Source organism: Nomascus leucogenys, chromosome 2 (assembly GCF_006542625.1).
Source record: "Nomascus leucogenys isolate Asia chromosome 2, Asia_NLE_v1, whole genome shotgun sequence".
Taxonomy (NCBI): Eukaryota; Metazoa; Chordata; class Mammalia; order Primates; family Hylobatidae; genus Nomascus; species Nomascus leucogenys.
The window spans coordinates 104,431,760-104,451,080 of NC_044382.1; the positions used below are offsets into that span (position 1 = coordinate 104,431,760).

General features: G+C 39.9%; 1 protein-coding gene across 1 annotated transcript in view; it reads right to left on the reverse strand.

The window, feature by feature from the left end:
• Positions 1 to 10,222: 10,222 nt before the first annotated feature.
• The window catches only part of ELL2 (elongation factor for RNA polymerase II 2), a 77,552-nt gene continuing 68,453 nt past the window's right edge, over positions 10,223 to 19,321 (reverse strand). Inside the window, exons 10-12 of the mRNA XM_030817075.1 lie at positions 16,208 to 16,379; positions 14,195 to 14,239; positions 10,223 to 14,101 (exon numbers count right to left, since the gene is read on the reverse strand). Coding sequence (XP_030672935.1) covers positions 13,985 to 14,101; positions 14,195 to 14,239; positions 16,208 to 16,379 — 334 coding nt within the window. The 3' untranslated portion in view covers positions 10,223 to 13,984. The remainder of the gene's footprint in view (positions 14,102 to 14,194; positions 14,240 to 16,207; positions 16,380 to 19,321) is intronic.

Genomic DNA, 19,321 nt, shown 5'->3' on the forward strand with positions numbered 1-19,321 from the left:
TGCTTTTAGGTCCCTATTTCTGACCTGACCTTGTCACCATCTATATGTCAGGTCATTTTTAACCAAAGACAAGGGGAAATGGTAAGATGTGCATGTTAACAGAAGAGGGGAGCCAGGGTCGTTCACTCAGTCAAGAGGAGGGAGTGAAGAGAAGGGAGGAGCAGGTGGGGAGGGTGAGTTAAGGAACGGAGGGGCGGATGATAATTGGCTACCACAGCAATAAAGATTTGTCAACAGGGGCAGAGAAAGAGGAGGGAAGGAGGAGGGTGGAGAAAAAGGTGGCTTTGCTGACAGTCCCTAGTGTCCCCTTACAGCTGTTCTCAGCTGCAGAGTTCTGAAGCTCAGGTGGCCACGAGACCCCTAGAGACCCTCTTGGCACTCCTTGGACAAGGCTGATTTAAATGAACTCTATCCTTGGGAGGAGAAGGAAAAACTTACAGGTGTAAGAAAGAGTGATTTTCACAGCAGCCTTTTATCCAAAGCATCTTACCTGTAACGAACAACCCCCTCTAGTAACTAGGTGGCAAGAAGCACTTAGGCTTCCAGACAAAAACGCTCTTTTAAAAACTGTCCTCTATAAAGACAACTGGAAAAGAGAATAGAATATTCAGAGTCCAGCTCACGTTGAGAACAAATGCATCAGCACTGTGTCTAAGTTACTGGTAGCCAAGATGCCAAGAGAAGCTAATGTGGGACCTGAAAAGATTCACAGAGGGCCGGGCGTGGTGGCTCATGCCAGTGCTGGTAATCCCAGCACTTTGGGAGGCCAAGGTGGGCAGATCACGAGGTCAGGAGTTCAAGACCAGTGTGGCCAACATAGTGAAACCCCGTCTCTACTAAAAACACAAAAAATTAGCCGGGTATGGTGGCGTGTGCCTGTAATCCCAGCTACTCAGGAGGCTGAGGCAGGAGAATCATGTGAACCCGGGAGGCCGAGGTTGCAGTGAGCTGAGATCATGCCACTGCACTCCAGCCTGGGCAACAGAACGAGACTCCCTCTTAAAAAAAAAAAAAAAGATTCACAGAAAAGAAAAAAGTATTTCATAGAGATATCTGATTTTTCATAGAGAAATCAATAGCAGAGCTTTTAAAATGTTCTGGGCTGTGTCCATTTACCAGGGGAGCTCAATCACTTTCTTTTTTTTTTTTTTGGATTTGAAGAATAAATTTTTTTTTTTTATTATACTTTAGGTTTTAGGGTACATGTGCACAATGTGCAGGTTTGTTACATATGTATCCATGTGCCATGTTGGTTTGCTGCACCCATTAACTTGTCATTTAGCATTAGGTATATCTCCTAATGCTGTCCCTCCCCCCTCCCCCAACCCCGCAACAGTCCCTGGAGTGTGATGTTCCCCTTCCTGTGTCCATGAGTTCTCATTGTTCAGTTCCCGCCTATGAGTGAGAACATGTGGTGTTTGGTTTTTTGTCCTTGCAATAGTTTACTGAGAATGATGGTTTCCAGCTTCATCCATGTCCCTACAAAGGACATGAACTCATCATTTTTTATGGCTGCATAGTATTCCATGGTGTATATGTGCCACATTTTCTTAATCCAGTCTATCGTTGTTGGACATTTGGGTTGGTTCCAAGTCTTTGCTATTGTGAATAGTGCCACAATAAACATACGTGTGCGTGTGTCTTTATAGCAGCATGATTTATAGTCCTTTGGGTATATACCCAGTAATGGGATGGCTGGGTCAAATGGTATTTCTAGTTCTAGATCCCTGAGGAATCGCCACACTGACTTCCACAATGGTTGAACTAGTTTACAGTCCTACCAGCAGTGTAAAAGTGTTCCTATTTCTCCACATCCTCTCCAGCACCTGTTGTTTCCTGACTTTTTAATGATGGCCATTCTAACTGGTGTGAGATGGTATCTCACTGTGGTTTTGATTTGCATTTCTCTGATGACCAGTGATGATGAGCATTTTTTCATATGTTTTTTGGCTGCATAAATGTCTTCTTTTGAGAAGAGTCTGTTCATGTCCTTCGCCCACTTTTTGATGGGGTTGTTTGGTTTTTTCTTGTAAATTTGTTTGAGTTCATTGTAGATTCTGGATATTAGCCCTTTGTCAGATGAGTAGGTTGCAAAAATTTTCTCCCATTCTGTAGGTTGTCTGTTCACTCTGATGGTAGTTTCTTTTGCTGTGCAGAAGCTCTTTAGTTTAATGAGATCTCATTTGTTGATTTTGGCTTTTGTTGCCATTGCTTTTGGTGTTTTAGTCATGAAGTCCTTGCCCACGCCTATGTTCTGAATGGTATTGCCTAGGCTTTCTTGTAGGATTTTAATGGTTTTAGGTCTAACATTTAAGTCTTTAATCCATCTTGAATTAATTTTTGTATAAGGTGTAAGGAAGGGATCCAGTTTCAGCTTTCTACATATGGCTAGCCAGTTTTCCCAGCACCATTTATTAAATAGGGAATCCTTTCCCCATTTCTTGTTTTTGTCAGGTTTGTCAAAGATCAGATAGTTGTAGATAGGTGGCATTATTTCTGAGGGCTCTGTTCTGTTCCATTGATCTATGTCTCTGTTGTGGTACCAGTACCATGCTGTTTTGGTTACTGTAGCCTTGTAGTATAGTTTGAAGTCAGGTAGCGTGATGCTTCCAGCTTTGTTCTTTTGGCTTAGGATTGACTTGGCGATGTGAGCTCTTTTTTGGTTCCATATGAACTTTAAAGTAGTTTTTTCCAATTCTGTGAAGAAAGTCATTGGTAGCTTGATGGGGATGGCATTGAATCTATAAATTACCTTGGGCAGTATGGCCATTTTCACGATATTGATTCTTCCAACCCATGAGCATGGAATGTTCTTCCATTTGTTTGTATCCTCTTTTATTTCATTGAGCAGTGGTTTGTAGTTCTTCTTGAAGTGGTCCTTCACATCCCTTGTAAGTTGGATTCCTAGGTATTTTATTCTCTTTGAAGCAATTGTGAATGGGAGTTCACTCATGATTTGGCTCTCTGTTTGTCTGTGATTGGTGTACAAGAATGCTTGTGATTTTTGTACATTGATTTTGTATCCTGAGACTTTGCTGAAGTTGCTAATCAGCTTAAGGAGATTTTGGGCTGAGACAATGGGGTTCTCTAGATATACAATCATGTCATCTGCAAACAGGGACAATTTGACTTCCTCTTTTCCTAATTGAATACCCTTTATTTCCTTCTCCTGCCTGATTGCCCTGGCCAGAACTTCCAGCACTATGTTGAATAGGAGTGGTGAGAGAGGGCATCCCTGTCTTGTGCCAGTTTTCAAAGGGAATGCTTCCAGTTTTTGCCCATTCAGTATGATATTGGCTGTGGGCTTGTCATAGATAGCTCTTATTATTTTGAGATATGTCCCATCAATACCTAATTTATTGAGAGTTTTTAGCATGAAAGGTTGTTGAATTTTGTCAAAGGCCTTTTCTGCATCTATTGAGATAATCATGTGGTTTTTGTCTTTGGTTCCATTTATATGCTGGATTACATTTATTGATCTGCATATGTTGAACCAGCCTTGCATCCCAGGGATGAAGCCCACTTGATCATGGTGTATAAGCTTTTTGATGTGCTACTGGATTGGGTTTGCCAGTATTTTATTGAGGATTTTTGCATCAATGTTCATCAAAGATATTGGTCTGAAATTCTCTTTTTTGGTTATGTCTCTGCCAGGCTTTGGTATCAGGATGATGCTGGCCTCATAAAATGTGTTAGGGAGGATTCCCTCTTTTTCTATCGATTGGAATAGTTTCAGAAGGAATGGTACCAGTTCCTCCTTGTACCTCTGGTAGAATTCGGCTGTGAATCCATCAGGTCCTGGACTCTTTTTGGTTGGTAAGCTATTGATTATTGCCACAATTTCAGAGCCTGTTATTGGTCTATTCAGAGATTCAACTTCTTCCTGGTTTAGTCTTGGGAGGGTGTATTTGTCAAGAAATTTATCCATTTCTTCTAGATTTTCTAGTTTATTTGCGTAGAGGTGTTTGTAGTATTCTCTGATGGTAGATTGTATTTCTGTGGGATCGGTGGTGATATCCCCTTTTTCATTTTTTATTGCATCTATTTGATTCTTCTCTCTTTTCATCTTTATTAGTCTTGCTAGTGGTCTATCAATTTTGTTGATCTTTTCAAAAAACCAGCTCCTGGATTCATTAATTTTTTGAAGGGTTTTTTGTGTCTCTATTTCCTTCAGTTCTGCTCTGATTTTAGTTATTTCTTGCCTTCTGCTAGCTTTTAAATGTGTTTGCTCTTGCTTTTCTAGTTCTTTTAATTGTGATGTTAGGGGGTCAATTTTGGGTCTTTCCTGCTTTCTCTTGTGGGCATTTAGTGCCATAGATTTCCCTCTACACACTGCTTTGAATGTGTCCCAGAGATTCTGGTATGTTGTGTCTTTGTTCTCGCTGGTTTCAAAGAACATCTTTATTTCTGCCTTCATTTCATTATGTACCCAGTAGTCATTCAGGAGCAGGTTGTTCAGTTTCCATGTAGTTGAGCTGTTTTGAGTGAGTTTCTTAATCCTGAGTTCTAGTTTGATTGCACTGTGGTCTGAGAGACAGTTTGTTATAATTTCTGTTCTTTTACATTTGCTGAGGAGTGCTTTACTTCCAATTATGTGGTCAATTTTGGAATAGGTGTGGTGTGGTGCTGAAAAAAATGTATATTCTGTTGATTTGGGGTGGAGAGTTCTGTAGATGTCTATTAGGTCTACTTTGTGCAGAGCTCAGTTCAATTCCTGGATATCCTTGTTAACTTTCTGTCTCGTTGATCTGTCTAATGTTGACAGTGGGGTGTTAAAATCTCCCATTATTATTGTGTGGGAGTTTAAGTCCCTTTGTAGGTCACTCAGGACTTGCTTTATGAATCTGGGTGCTCCTCTGTTGGGTGCATATATATTTAGGATAGTTAGCTCTTCTTGTTGATCCCTTTACCATTATGTAATGGCCTTCTTTGTCTCTTTTGATCTTTGTTGGTTTAAAGTCTATTTTATCAGAGACTAGGATTGCAACCTCTGCCTTTTTTTGTTTTCCATTTGCTTGATAGATTTTCCTCCATCCCTTTATTTTGAGTCTATGTGTGTTTCTGCACATGAGATGGGTTTCCTGAATACAGCACACTGATGGGTCTTGACTCCTTATCCAGTTTGCCAGTCTGTGTCTTTTAATTGGAGCATTTAGCCCATTTACATTTAAAGTTAATATTGTTATGTGTGAATTTGATCCTGTCATTATGATGTTAGTTGATTATTTTGCTCGTTAGTTGATGCAGTTTCTTCCTAGCCTCCATGGTCTTTACAATGTGGCATGTTTTTGCAGGGGCTGGTACTGGTTGTTCCTTTCCATGTTTAGTGCTTCCTTCGGGAGCTCTTTTAGGGCAGGTCTGGTGGTGACAAAATCACTCAGCGTTTGCTTGTCTGTAAAGTATTTTATTTCTCCTTCACTTATGAAGCTTAGTTTGGCTGGATATGAAATTCTGGGTTGAAAATTCTTTTCTTTAAGAATGTTGAATATCGGCCCCCACTCTCTTCTGGCTTGTAGAGTTTCTGCTGAGAGATCAGCTGTTAGTCTGATGGGCTTCCCTTTGTGGGTAACCCGACCTTTCTCTCTGGCTGCCCTTAACATTTTTTCCTTCATTTCAACTTTGGTGAATCTGACAATTATGTGTCTTGGAGTTGCTCTTCTCGAGGAGTATCTTTGTGGCGTTCTCTGTATTTCCTGAATCTGAATGTTGGCCTGTCTTGCTAGATTGGGGAAGTTCTCCTGGATAATATCTTGCAGAGTGTTTTCCAACTTGGTTCCATTCTCCCCGTCATTTTCAGGTACACCAATCAGACGTAGGTTTGGTCTTTTCACATAGTCCCAAATTTCTTGGAGGCTTTGTTCGTTCCTTTTTATTCTTTTTTCTCTAAACTTCCCTTCTCACTTCATTTCATTCATTTCATCTTCCATCGCTGATACCCTTTCTTCCAGTTGATCGCATTGGCTACCGACGCTTCTGCAATCTTCGCGTAGTTCTCGATACTTGGCTTTCAGCTCCATCAGCTCCTTTAAGCCCTTCTCTCCATTGGTTATTCTAGTTATCCATTCGTCTAATTTTTTTTCAAAGTTTTTAACTTCTTTGCTATTGTTTTGAATTTCCTCCTGTAGCTCGGAGTAGTTTGATCGTCTGAAGCCTTCTTCTCTCAACTCGTCAAAGTCATTCTCCGTCCAGCTTTGTTCCGTTGCTGGTGAGGAACTGCGTTCCTTTGGAGGAGGAGAGGTGCTCTGCTTTTTAGAGTTTCCAGTTTTTCTGCTCTGTTTTTTCCCCATCTTTGTGGTTTTATCTACTTTTGGTCTTTGATGATGGTGATGTACAGATGGGTTTTTGGTGTGGATGTCCTTTCTGTTTGTTAGTTTTCCTTCTACCAGACAGGACCCTCAGCTGCAGGTCTGTCGGAGTTTGCTAGAGGTCCACTCCAGACCCTGTTTGGCTGGGTGTCAGCAGTGGTGGCTGCAGAACAGCGGATTCTCGTGAAACCACAAATTCAGCTGTCTGATAGTTCCTCTGGAAGTTTTGTCTCAGAGGAGTACCCGGCTGAGTGAGGTGTCAGTCTGTCTCTACTGGGGGGTGCCTCCCAGTTAGGCTGCTCGGGGGTCAGGGACCCACTTTAGGAGGCAGTCTGTCCGTTCTCAGATCTCCAGCTGCGTGGTGGGAGAACCACTACTCTCTTCAAAGCTTAAACGGAGATGCAGAAATCACCCGTCTTCTGTGTCGCTCAGGCTGGGAGCTGTAGACCGGAGCTGTTCCTATTCGGCCTTCTTGGCTCCACCCCCCCGGGAGCTCAATCACTCTTATGCAAAAATCTAAATTAACCTAATAGGGTTGTTCAGCTCTGACTGGTTGCTTTGCTACATATATTGCTACAGAACTTTCCACCTCTGAATAAAAGATGGAAAGAAATAATTTTAAAGTATCCAATAAAAATACACATAGTAAACTTACGAGGTGCCAGACACCTCTCTACGTATGTGTCAGCCCAACAACCTCCAAGGCAGGTACTATCCTGTTCATGATGGGAAACAGAGGATCTGGGGCTTTATAAACATGCCCACAGTCCGTGGCTTGTGAGTGGCACAACAGGACTCTAAGCCAGGCTGTCTGGCAAGACTCCTTGCTCTGAAGCCCTGTGCCCGCTGCTTGTGCTCTGGCACAGCTTGCCTGGCACTTCGCCACTCCTTGTCTTTGTATCATTTTTTGGAAGTGGCTGCTGGGCTGTTCTTGGCACCACCTAGGAAGAGTGTGTAAGCTCCTGAGGTCCCATCCTGCCCTCCCATGTGCTGTCACTTAGACATCTTCATTTCACCATCTACAACGTGAAGGGTTGGGATTCCTGTAACTGGAGAACTAGCAGAGCCCATCAACAGCATTGGGCTCTGCTAGTTCTTGGAAGCACTTGGAAGATTACACAAATGCTAGGCATAAATTAAATGTCAATAAACACACATGGCAAAAGGACTTGCAAAGTCAAGTCAGTGTCTTAGTCCATTTGCATTGCTATAAAGGAATACCTCAGGCTGGGTAATTTATAAAGATAAGAGGTTGATTTGGCTTATGTTTCTGGAGGCTGTACAATAAGCATGGTGCTAGCATCCACTTCTGGGAAGGGCTTCAGGGAGCTTTTACTTATGGTGGAAGGCAAAGGGGGAGCAGGTATGACACATGTGAGAGAGAGGAGATGCCAGGCTCTTTTTAACAACCAGATATCCCATGAACTTATTACCAAGGTGGGGCGGGGGGTTGGGGGGGACACCAAGCCATTCGTGAGGGATCTGTCTCCATAACCCAAACACCTCCCACCAAGCCCCACCTCCAACACTGGTAATCACATTTCAACATTAGATTTGGAGGAGACAAATATCCAAACTTTGTCATGGGTACCAGTCTGCCATCATTAACTGATTCCTAATCATGACTTTGGGAAGATAAAGTGGCAAGGAACACAAACTTGAATGAGATAGCAGATTCTTGCAGTAATCCAAATCCTTGGGCCACATGAATTTTAAATATGACCGTTAGAAATAGTTTGCCTCATTCATTCTTGCAATAAATTATTACTGAGCACATTTTATATGGCAGACACTAGTCTAGAGGCTGGGGACGCCCTGGTGAACAGGACAGTTTCTACTCCCACAGAACTTACTAATGCAATTAGTATCCAGTTATGATAAATGCCACAAAGGAGAAGTATAGAATGAAAGACAGCATATACCCAGAGGACCTGGGTAGTGTGGGGGTGGGGCAGGGGGGCGGTTAGGAAAGGCTTCCTGAAGGAAGTGATGCCTAAGTGGAGATCTTAAGGATATGGAGGACTTAACTAAGTGAGGAAGGGGTGGAGGGTGGTATTGGTGGTACAGTGTCTACTTAGCACATGAGGCCTTTGGGATAGGAGCAAGGAGCATTGGAGGCCTGAAGGAAGGTGTGTGTGACTGGTGTGTGGAGAGTGGGAGGAACAGGCAGCGAGACTGGTAAGGTAGATCATGCTATCCATGTACTCCACAATGGGATTTTGTAAGCCTATTTGGAATTCAGGAAGTATGGAAGGGCAGTCAGCATGCTTCTAGAAGCCCCAGCTGTAGAACTCAAACATGCTGGCCAATTATGTGGGCTCATCTGCAGAAAGCACACTGCTACATTTATAGTCCTAGACAGATGTGAAGTTCTCATTGTCCACCTACAAATGCTCACATTGTACCAACCATTTAATTACAGTAAGAAAAACCAGCCAGGTTGGTCAGTTGAATGAGGCAAGCAGTTGAAATGATACATCTCCACCATTGCACCTGGCAGGATCATCTGATCCCCAACTTGAGAATTAAGCAATCATATCAGAGCCTCCTACTGCCACTACCACTGTCAGCTTTCTGTCCCAGTCTCAGAAAGGTAAAACCAGTAGAGCAGGTACACGTACACCCAGCATTCAATAAAACAAACCCCAAAAACCTCACCTTGAAACCTCTAGCTTCTGCCTTTGTCCCCTTTGCAATCAGTCAAAATGAATTCATTCTCACATGGAAAGTAATGCTTCAAGAAACACCCCTTCTTGCATTCAGCAGATAATCTGTAAAGAAGGATTTTTTCACAGAATTCCCATGTGCTTTTATAAATAGTGAAACCCCTCTATGCTTCAGTAAGAAAAGCATATTTTCATTTTACAGCTGAGGACAGGAGCCTGTTAAAGGTCCAGTGGGAGAAGGGACTGGGGAGGGCTCCTGACTGTCATTATGTTGTGAAACTCACTCATCCTTGAGGCTTCTCATAAATATGACCAGAGGAACCGCCCACATTACTCACTCTGGGTTTTTAATACCAATGTTTGATTGAGGCTTTCTTCCATTCCTCCTACATTATTCCTTCAGAAGATTTTTAGAAACTGGAGGTTAAGGATTCAGCTGGGAGAATGCCCTTATGTCTTCTCAGACTGGATACCCCTAAGCTGGAGTCTGTTCCTGAGATAGCCTTTTGGTATGAAGAGAAAATGGTATGATTACAAGACTGTACCCTTCCCTCCTACCTCCACCGCCCACTTTCAAATACTCCATTGTTAACACTGTACACTTCCAAAAGTAAAGCGAACATAGGGGAAACAACCTTTTCTCAAAAAGTGTGCTAGTCTCCCTTCAAATGTATTCTGTGATTTCCGATAAATCAACTCCCCCAAAATAATCCACTAGAAATCACTCCGACCCCCACATTCTAGCCTTTGGAACCAAAAGGTCTTATCTAGCATATGTGGTATCACTGGAATTGTCACTTTGAAAAGATTAGTCTTATCCTCTATAAACATATGAGGCCCAGGATGGAGAAGTGGTTAGGAACACAGATGCTGCGGTCAGACTTCCCAGGCTCTGCCATTTACTAGCTGTGTGATAGGCAAGTTTCTTAACTTCTTTATGACTTAGTTTGCCCACCTGTAAAATGGAGATAGCAGGTGGTGAGGAGAAATGGGATAATGCAGCAAAAATGTGTAACAAAGAGGAAACCCTCCATAAATGGTAACTATGATTATTGTTCCCCTAGTAGAAGTTGCCCCTGGAGGGCGTGTCCTACACTTAGAAAAAGGCAGATCCCTGGAGCAAATTCCCTGCTCCCACTTCCTAGAGCCCTAACAAGTAGTATCTCTGCAAATACTTTGTCATAAGCTTTTTCTGTTTGTTTTTAAGACAAAGAGGCTTGAAATGAGACAAAGGAAAAACAACTACCAGAATTGCAAAGTTAACATTTTTATTGAACTGAAATTGGTGTAGAACAGGGGCCACCACAGCTGCTGAGCTCAGTAACAACTGAAAAGCCCCTGTGACATTTTACCTTCGAGAGTCCTAACACGGTTTGAGTGGAACAGCTGAGAAACAGCATATATATAATTTAACACCTCAAAATAGTTTGAAATGAGCCTCACAGCCTTGTTCAATCTTCAGGTTACAAATAACATTGATAGCATCTTCTGTGGCCTTCAGTTAGTAGTGCCAGTTAATATTGTTTCTGAAAACTTTCCTCTCAAAGTGCTGGCTATAATTTTTTCTCCATCCAGTACACATAAGAAAAGGATTTAGTAACACTTGGGCAAGTAATAAACTGTAGAACTTTGAAAGTAGTAAAGGCATATACCAAGCATACGTGACTCCACACATTGTCAGAAAGGCAGTGAACTGGCTAACGAGTTTCTGCCAAGTTTCAGAAGCAAAGAATCCACTAATGAAAAGGGTAAGGCATCCAAGCAGAGTGTCTGAACTGATGGACCATTTTTGTCTAAAACTAATTTCAACATCTTCCAATATGCAAGCAGGCATTTGTTTTACATAATAAGGTGAAACACTTTATAAGAGAAAACTCCTATAAAGCTTATAAGATCAATCAGAAAAAATTAATACTGAATTTTTATAATCAATGCATGGAGCAATGATATAAACTGACTATAACAATTTTGTGAGAACAAGTATAAAACATCCATTACTACCTTAAAGAGTTGAAAGTTAACCCCTCTAAAGTATTCAAAGTGGAATAAATAACAAGGTAGGAAATGCAATACCTATATATTTTAAAAAGCCCACATCTAGTTAATGTTCTCTTAGTTTGTTTTAAATCAGTTGTTCATCCAATCTGGAGTTGATTTAAGGATGTTGGTAAAAATCTTCAAAAGTCCTTCAAATCATTTTAGATGAAATGTGATCGAAAAAACTATACAACTCTAATCTTGCTATTTTTTACACCATCCTTCCAAAAAAGAAAAGAAAAAAAAAAACTAGATAAATTCTTCCACCAGAGCAACTGACATTAATTGGCCACTATTCCTGTAGTATTCATTTGTAAGAATCTAAAAGTCTTGCAGTAGGAGATGAAAAATGATTATAAATTTTTTAATAGGCTCATGCCTCATCTTCAAAAGGGATGAAACTTGGATAATAGCAGATTCAGAGATTTATAATTTTCAAATTTACAACTAATAGACAGACACACTTTTGCAAGGATCTGTCCAACACATACAACTAACATCTAAATTAAGGCTTTTACTGGTATGTAATCAGGTCTAAGGGTATGCAATGCTGGATTTCCATTTAGCATCTCCAGCTTTCATTGTTACCCAACTTGTAAACCAGAAGATGTGCTGATGTACAGGGTAGGAGCTCCAATGACTAACCATTCACCAACTGGAAGGCTTGTTCGTAAACAGGTTCTGAAATAAGAGTTGGCAGTGAAACAACTGAGGATGTGCCTCAGATCATGCAAAGGGGAGAAGTGATTTGCACCTGCTGACATGATGGACATTAAAAAAAAAAAAAAAAAAAGCCAATAGTTGACCTTCAGTTCAAGATTTCAAGATTTACAGACCTAAAAGTTTAGAACTACATCCAAGCCAATGGTTCTCATACTTTAGCTTGCAAAAAGTCGCCTACAGGAAACCTGTGAAAATGCAGATACTTGGGCCCTATACCTAGAGATTCTAACTCAGGTGATCCAAGTGGTCCAAGCACCTTTTGCTTTTGAGAAACCTTGCTCACAGCAAATAGCAGCACACAGTCTTTGATTAAAAGGCCAAGATGTCCAAGAAATAACACCAATGAGTTCGTTACCTATAGACAAACCACTCAGGAGACTCTATCATAATAATATGATGCCTGAATTTATCCCCAATTAAGTTTCCCTTTCCTTTTTTCAATTAAAAAGTTTGAAATAAATTAACGTTTAATAATGATTGTACCAATTCTGAGGTAAAAAAAGAGCACCAGGGATCTCAATGCTAAAAGAAACAGAATTCCTTAGGAGGTCCATGCTACCTAGAAATAAAATTTCTGCGGTAATGTTATAAAGTTGTAGTGCAAAAGGGTCTTGTTTCAGTCTTTTTGTATAGTCTGTATACTTCTGTATACATTTAGTATATTATCTAATCTTTCCAGTTAAGGTTTTAGAACTCCAAAGAGAAAAGTTAATCTACATGCTCTCTCAAGTTTTCTACATAACCAACATTTTTCTGGGTTACAGTGATACACGACAAAGTTATTTATTTATTTTTCTGGATGCTGGAGACAAACATCTTTATTAAAGACACTACCAAAATTTTGGCAAACATTTCAAAACAGATTTGTAAACATAATGCTTCCCTTTTCAACTGGCAGCACTTTGAAAAGACAATACAATAAGACAATACAACTTGAATCAACATTAGTTCAAAATCCTTATATTTTTGACCACATAACTTATGTTCCCACATGATAAAACAAGTGACAGTTTAAATCAATGTCAACAGATAAACTCCATGAAATGAAAGTTTGTGCTGTTTGATGAATCACAGTATGTTATGGTTAAATATATCCACTCTTTTTAATATTCCTGGCACCAGGATGAAAAAAAAATCTTTAAATATACATCTTATGTAGGTAATAGCTTCTTTGCATATCTCTCTTCAAAAAATACTTTATAGCAGTATATAAATAGGTTACCTACACATTTAATTTTATAATTTTGTCCCAAAACTATAGATCTGTTTCATTTTCATGACATATCAATTTTTGCCCAACATTAATAAAGCTGACAAACTCGTTGAAATGGAAATGCTTTTGTCTTCCACAACAAAAGTAGCAATTTGATAGAAAAAAAAAAAAAAACACCCTACAGTAACACTCGTCAGTTGTTTAACCTGAGCGTTTGGCCTACTAGGAGTAGCAGCTTTTTTTCCTTCATGCACGCTCACATCCACACCACCTCTGCACACATACAGATCGAGCACACACTTCCAGATGCTGGTAGGCCACAGTATGCTTCCCATTGCTTTAATCAAGTGGGAAGCAGTGTAGCTAATGATTAACCACACTATGTACACAACTAGCAAACACCTTAAGGCAATCATTGCAATGGGGGGTTAACTTGCAGGGCGGATTTAATGTTCTAGATCAAGTCAGCCTGTATATACATATGTGTATGTGAATCTATACACATACACCTTTCTATTTTTTAACCCTCCAAGACAATGTTTTTTTTTTAATTTTGTGCAAATTTCTAAATATTCTACCATTTAAGGCAAAGAGTTTGCATTAAGAAAGGTCAGAAAATAGGCTTACGTTTATCCAAAAGCATTTCTACCTTGCACATTACTGTTGTTTTTTAAACACATACAACTTTTAAGTGTGGACACTGGATCCCCAATATCTAAAAAATCATTTCTAATAACAAACACAAGTTTTTGAGGAAAAAAAACTGATTTGAAATATAGACAATGGATCCCCAATACCTAAAAAAATTATTTCTATTAACAAACACAAGTCTTGGGGGAGGGATGGTGGGGAGGACCAGAAAGAGCAGCTTCGAAATGCAGGGAAGCAAAGTAAAATGGAAAAGAAAAAGTAACTCAAGTTTACTAATACTGAAACTTTCAAAAGCCAAAGTTTCACCTTTTTAGAATCTAGAGCAACTCATTTGGAATTTTAAATAAATAAGCTTAAGTTTATTCACATCTTCTGGTCCAAGCAGAGTTCTAGGGCCATGACTCTGCTTGCTGTTGGTCAAATTCACCTATTAGCCTTTTGATGTGAGCCAGCTTGTTATGAAGATATTCACATCTGTATTTTTCTTCATGGTAATTGGGACTAGACTGCAGATGAAAAAAAAAAAGTGAGGAATGAGGTTGTAGAATTTACAACATTTTTCAACCACAGGTCAGAAAATCAACAGTGATGATACCTACCTGCTTTATCTTCTGATACTCTTGTAAGACTTCTTCATGAACATTCTACAAAATTAAATATTAGAAATCAGAAGAGAACAACTTCTTTTGTGTGTGGCAATACAAATAGCTAACATGCATTCAGCAAGAGTATAGGAAATATTGACTGTGGGAATGTAACTTGAAACAATCTTTATGGAAGGCAACGTGGCAACAGCTATCAAAATAGTAAATGCAAAATTGACTCAACAATTCTACTTATCCTATGGACATACTTGCTCCCCACTGAATGACACATATACAAGATTATTCACTGTAGCGCTGTTTGTAGAGCAAAAGACAGTAAACAAAATTGAAATGTCCATCAATCTACACAAAGGAGACTAAGAGGCCATTAAAACATGCAAAAGTGTTTTATGTACCAATATAAAAAAATTCTCTAAGATGCATTATATTGTTTAGTGAAAAAAGCAAAGTGCTGAACAATATGGATGGCTTGATACCATTTGTTTAAAAGAGAAAAACAGAACAGTATTCTAAGAATTTCATTACTTGTAAGATGCTCATTTCTCCCCATTTTAATGAAACCAGTACAAATAATAATATATTATAATTTAAGTTATTGGGCATAAAACAATGGTGTATCTTACAAATGAAGAAATCTTAGATTCAATTAATTATGGTATATATGTTGAAATTACTTGTGTAGATATGTATATACATTTTATACCATGTGTACATACATGCACATCACACATAAACACACTTCGAAAGAATACACTGGAAACCAGTAACAGTGATTTTCTGTGGGGATTGGTCGGGGGGGGAGGGGGTCAGGTGCCTGGGGGAGACAATAGCCTGATGTATGTACCAAGTACCGGCATGGATCCAGGCACTTTACTGGGCCTACTTATGTTTATTCCTCATAACTCAATGACTATCCCATTTTATGGATGGGGAATTCAAGGCAAAGAGGCATTAAGTAATTTGCCCAAGGCCACACAAATATTAACCGCTCCTAACCAAGTAATCCTTGGAGTTATATTCTAGTTTCAGTATAATTATATACGTTGATAAATGACTATATATATAAAAAAAATAAACCCCAAACCACCATATCACCAACCTCTTGCACCTCTGAACACCGATTCGTCTGGCAGTCTCCTATAACTCTCCCCAGATTGTTGAAAAAGATTAAGGCCCTCTAGTAGAAGACATAATGAATCTCGAGGACACAAATGCTCTCAGGCTGTTTCCTGTTGTGGGAAAACTCATCCATTGTCTCACGTAGGTTCCAGCCAGAACACTGGTAGTGGGCTGGGACAGAGGCACCACTATACCACCTGTGTCCGTGAAGTGTGACAAAGTTATCTAGCCCATACAGGAGGGAAATACTCATTTCTATCAATCCCTTTGCTAAGAACTACAAAAACTAATCAGGAGACAGGTCAGGCATCTCCTGCTCTTTGTCAGCTGTAGTCATATTACCACTTCAAGTAGGAAAGTGAAAACAGAGTAAGACTGGTTAACAAAGATCAGTCTTTGTAGCCAGAAGCAGCAGACTTCTTTACTTAAACCCCAAATCTCTGTGTATTAAGCCCTCTTTATTTCCTATGTCTGTATCTTCCCTATTCTATCTCAGATTGAGGTTTAAAGAAAAATACTTGAAATAGCACTGTTTTGGGATAGCACCAGACCTATGAGCTGTAGTCTAAGTTGGCAGTGTAATTAATCAAATATTTAGCTGAATCTCAAGATCCAACTTTTTTCCTGTTTAGTTGTGTTTGGTATTTTTCTCAATATGTGATATGTTATAGTGGCACGAGGTTTTCTTCCACTGGTAGAAATACAGGTTGACTATGTTAATTTATTTTCAAGAACTATTTCAAATATTTAGTTTCCTAAAGCAGCAGCAAGGCTGGTCTGCAAGAGTACTTACTCTAAAGGCCACTGTAATGGCTGAGGTTGAGCAGGGCAGGGAAAGAAAGAAGGTAAAATATGAAAGTCAGTCCATCTAGTTACAAATCCATTTACCTGATACTCTTTTGAGCCTGGAGAAAGGCGCTTTCTTTGTGCATCTAGTTTGATAAATCTTCTAGCTACAGTCTCCATCCTGGCATGCAAAGCTCTGTACTCATCATACTCTGCATTGAAGTCATCCTTATAATTCTGGCGTTGCTCATAGGAGACGATAGCGATATATTTTCTAATAAGAAAAAAGATAAATGGAGAGTAGCTACCCAATAAACGTGACTGCACAAGTCTGAGATTTAAACCAAATATTTAGAGATTAGATCCATGCATGTGTCACTAATATTTAATGCCACTCTGCCACTGGTTGGCTGCCAGGTCACTCCTCCAAACATCTTCCAGGTAAAATTATCACACAGAGTTTGAGAGCTTCAACGAAGGAGAGTAAATGTGGTAAAGACATGGTGGCAATGGAACTAAAATGCAACTAAGTAAAAAGAAAACAGTATTTACACAGATCTAGTTTCCTGAACCTTTCTCTATCCAAGATAATTCACTACCACACTAATGGTGAATGCTAACCCATCTGTTACAAGTCACAGAGAGACAGAAGGACTCAATGGGCAACGTGAAACCAGGAGAATGTCACGCAGTCACTGAGTGCTGAAAGTCAAAGCTCTCTCTGGACCTACTGCTTTATGAGAGGCAGTCTGTTGCTTGGCCTTTCAGACATGCTTCCAGCAGACATCTTCAACAAAGTGCCTCAGGCTTGCTTCCTCTATCCCTTTCCTCATATTTCTGACCAAGCAAATATATGAAATACAAAAGGGAAATTACCAACCATTCTGTAAAATGAGGGTTAGACCAAAAAAAGGAATATTTCTCTAGTTCTTTTCAAACATTTAAATGTCATACTATGTTGAACAAAAGCCAGTGTTGTACTATTAGTCCAACTTACTTTCTTAATAAAATGCCATAAATCTGTGTTTTACTTTGGGATGTGAATTACTCTTAACTGGTAAGAGAAGACCATTTTCCTAGAGCATCAGTTTATTCAATAATAAGTAAATTAAAACAGCATTTTATTATTAAACTTAGAATTACAGTATTACTTTTTTTTTTTTTTTTGAGATGGAGTCTCGCTCTGTCACCCAGGCCAGAGGGCAGTGGCATGATCTCAGCTCACTGCCACCTCTACCTCCTGGGCTCAACCGATTCTCGTGCCTCAGCCTCCTGAGTAGCTGGGATTACAGGTACATGCCACCATGCCCGGCTAATTTTTGTATTTTTAGTAGAGACAGGGTTTCGTCATGTTGCCCAGTCTGGTCTCGAACCCCTGGCCCCAAGTGATCCACCCGCCTCGGCCTCCCAAAGTGCTAGGATTATAGGCATGAGCCACTGCGCCTGGCCTATTACAGTATTACTTATTTGTAGATCTGGGAACTGGGATCACATAAGGAACTGGCCTGGTTCTTTGCACTCTGTGTTCCTGTCATTAATGCAAAATTCCCTTGAGTTTTTGAAATAAAAATTGAGATTTCAAAGCAATTTCAGGCAGGTGGCAGGAGCTTCAGGATGCCCCTTGGGAATACACATATATTCTTCACTGCCATAAAATCTTGGAGTTCAGTCCTCTCCAAATGGTCTTATATAAGCCCATCAGTTTGTTTAAATTACTAATATCACAGATGCCTAGCAGGAAATGTGAGAAAAGTGATGCAGTGAGCAAACTTAGTGTCCTCATTAATACTTTTATTCATGCTGAGTTAGACAGTGTAGAGGTTTAATTTTCTAAGTGTAATTGAGACAGTGATAGTCTGCTGATGTAAAGCTGCCCTCCTGGTATCTTAGCTATAAAAGGTACACTGCCAGCCAGGCAGTGAAGCAGTCCTTCCTGGGCATGGGCTGTATTGACTGTACACCAGAGGGAGCCCCGGGGTAGAAAGAGGTCCCTGGGGATAAGCGTATATCAGCAGCACAGCTAAACCGATCTTGAAACTTAGACTTAATTTGTTATATATTCATCATGCTTTCTCAAAATCACACCTTCAGTATTTTATTTAATAATTTCCTTAGGGAAATTATTCAATGACTGCAATTGTGTGGTCAACAACTGTGTTGCTATTATAGAAGAGATTATTTGGTTACACTGGCATTTTTAAGAAAAAAGTTTCCCTACTTTTACGAAAAATTGTTGTAGTTCTACAGTTGGCTGTTTATGCGGTGATGGAAAAAATTTTAAACAGTTTTGATAGCTTAACTACAAGTATTTTTATTGCATAAAAATTAGAAATATTTTGGTTAAGTATGAATTATTCAAAGGTTGATAATTTAGGTTTTTTAAAAATTATTATTATTTTTTTGAGACGGAGTCTCGCTCTGTCACCCAGGCTGGAGTGCAGTGGCACCATCTTGGCTCACTGCAAGCTCCGCCTCCCGGGTTCACACCATTCTCCTGCCTCAGCCTCCTGAGTAGCTAGGACCACAGGCACCCGCCACCACGCCCGACTAATTTTTTGTATTTTTAGCAGAGACGGGGTTTCACCATGTTAGCCATGATGGTCTTGATCTCCTGACCTCGTGATCTGCCCACCTCGGCCTCCCAAAGTGCTGGGATTACAGGCATGAGCCACCGCACCCGGCCTCGATCATTTAGGTTTTATAGTATATCCTTTTAGTTTTCTTATGAGGCAACTTAAGTTCTGTAGTTTTGGTAATTTTTCTGAAAATCCATGCTTTTTCACTTTTTAGAAAATTTGCTATGTCTATATAAGACTAGTTTTTGGTTAATATAAATTGCGTTTATTTAAATAAATTAAGCAAACAATCACATAGTACTAGAAACACGACAAACATACAGAAATGCACTGAGGCAGATCCAGGAACCATCCTTAGATAAGTAACCTGAAAAAACCTTTTAAATATGGAATTATGGCCAGGCTCACACCTGTAATCCTAGCACTTTGTGAAGCTTGAGGTGGGTGGATCACCTGAGGTCAGGAGTTCGAGACTAGCCTGGCCAATATGGTGAAACCCCATCTCTACTAAAAATACAAAAAATTACCCATCTCTACTAAAAATACAAAAAAATTACCCGGACGTGGTAGTGGGCGCCTGTAATCCCAGCTACTCGGGCGGCTCTGCTTGAACCCTGGAGGTGGAGGTTGCAGTGAGCTG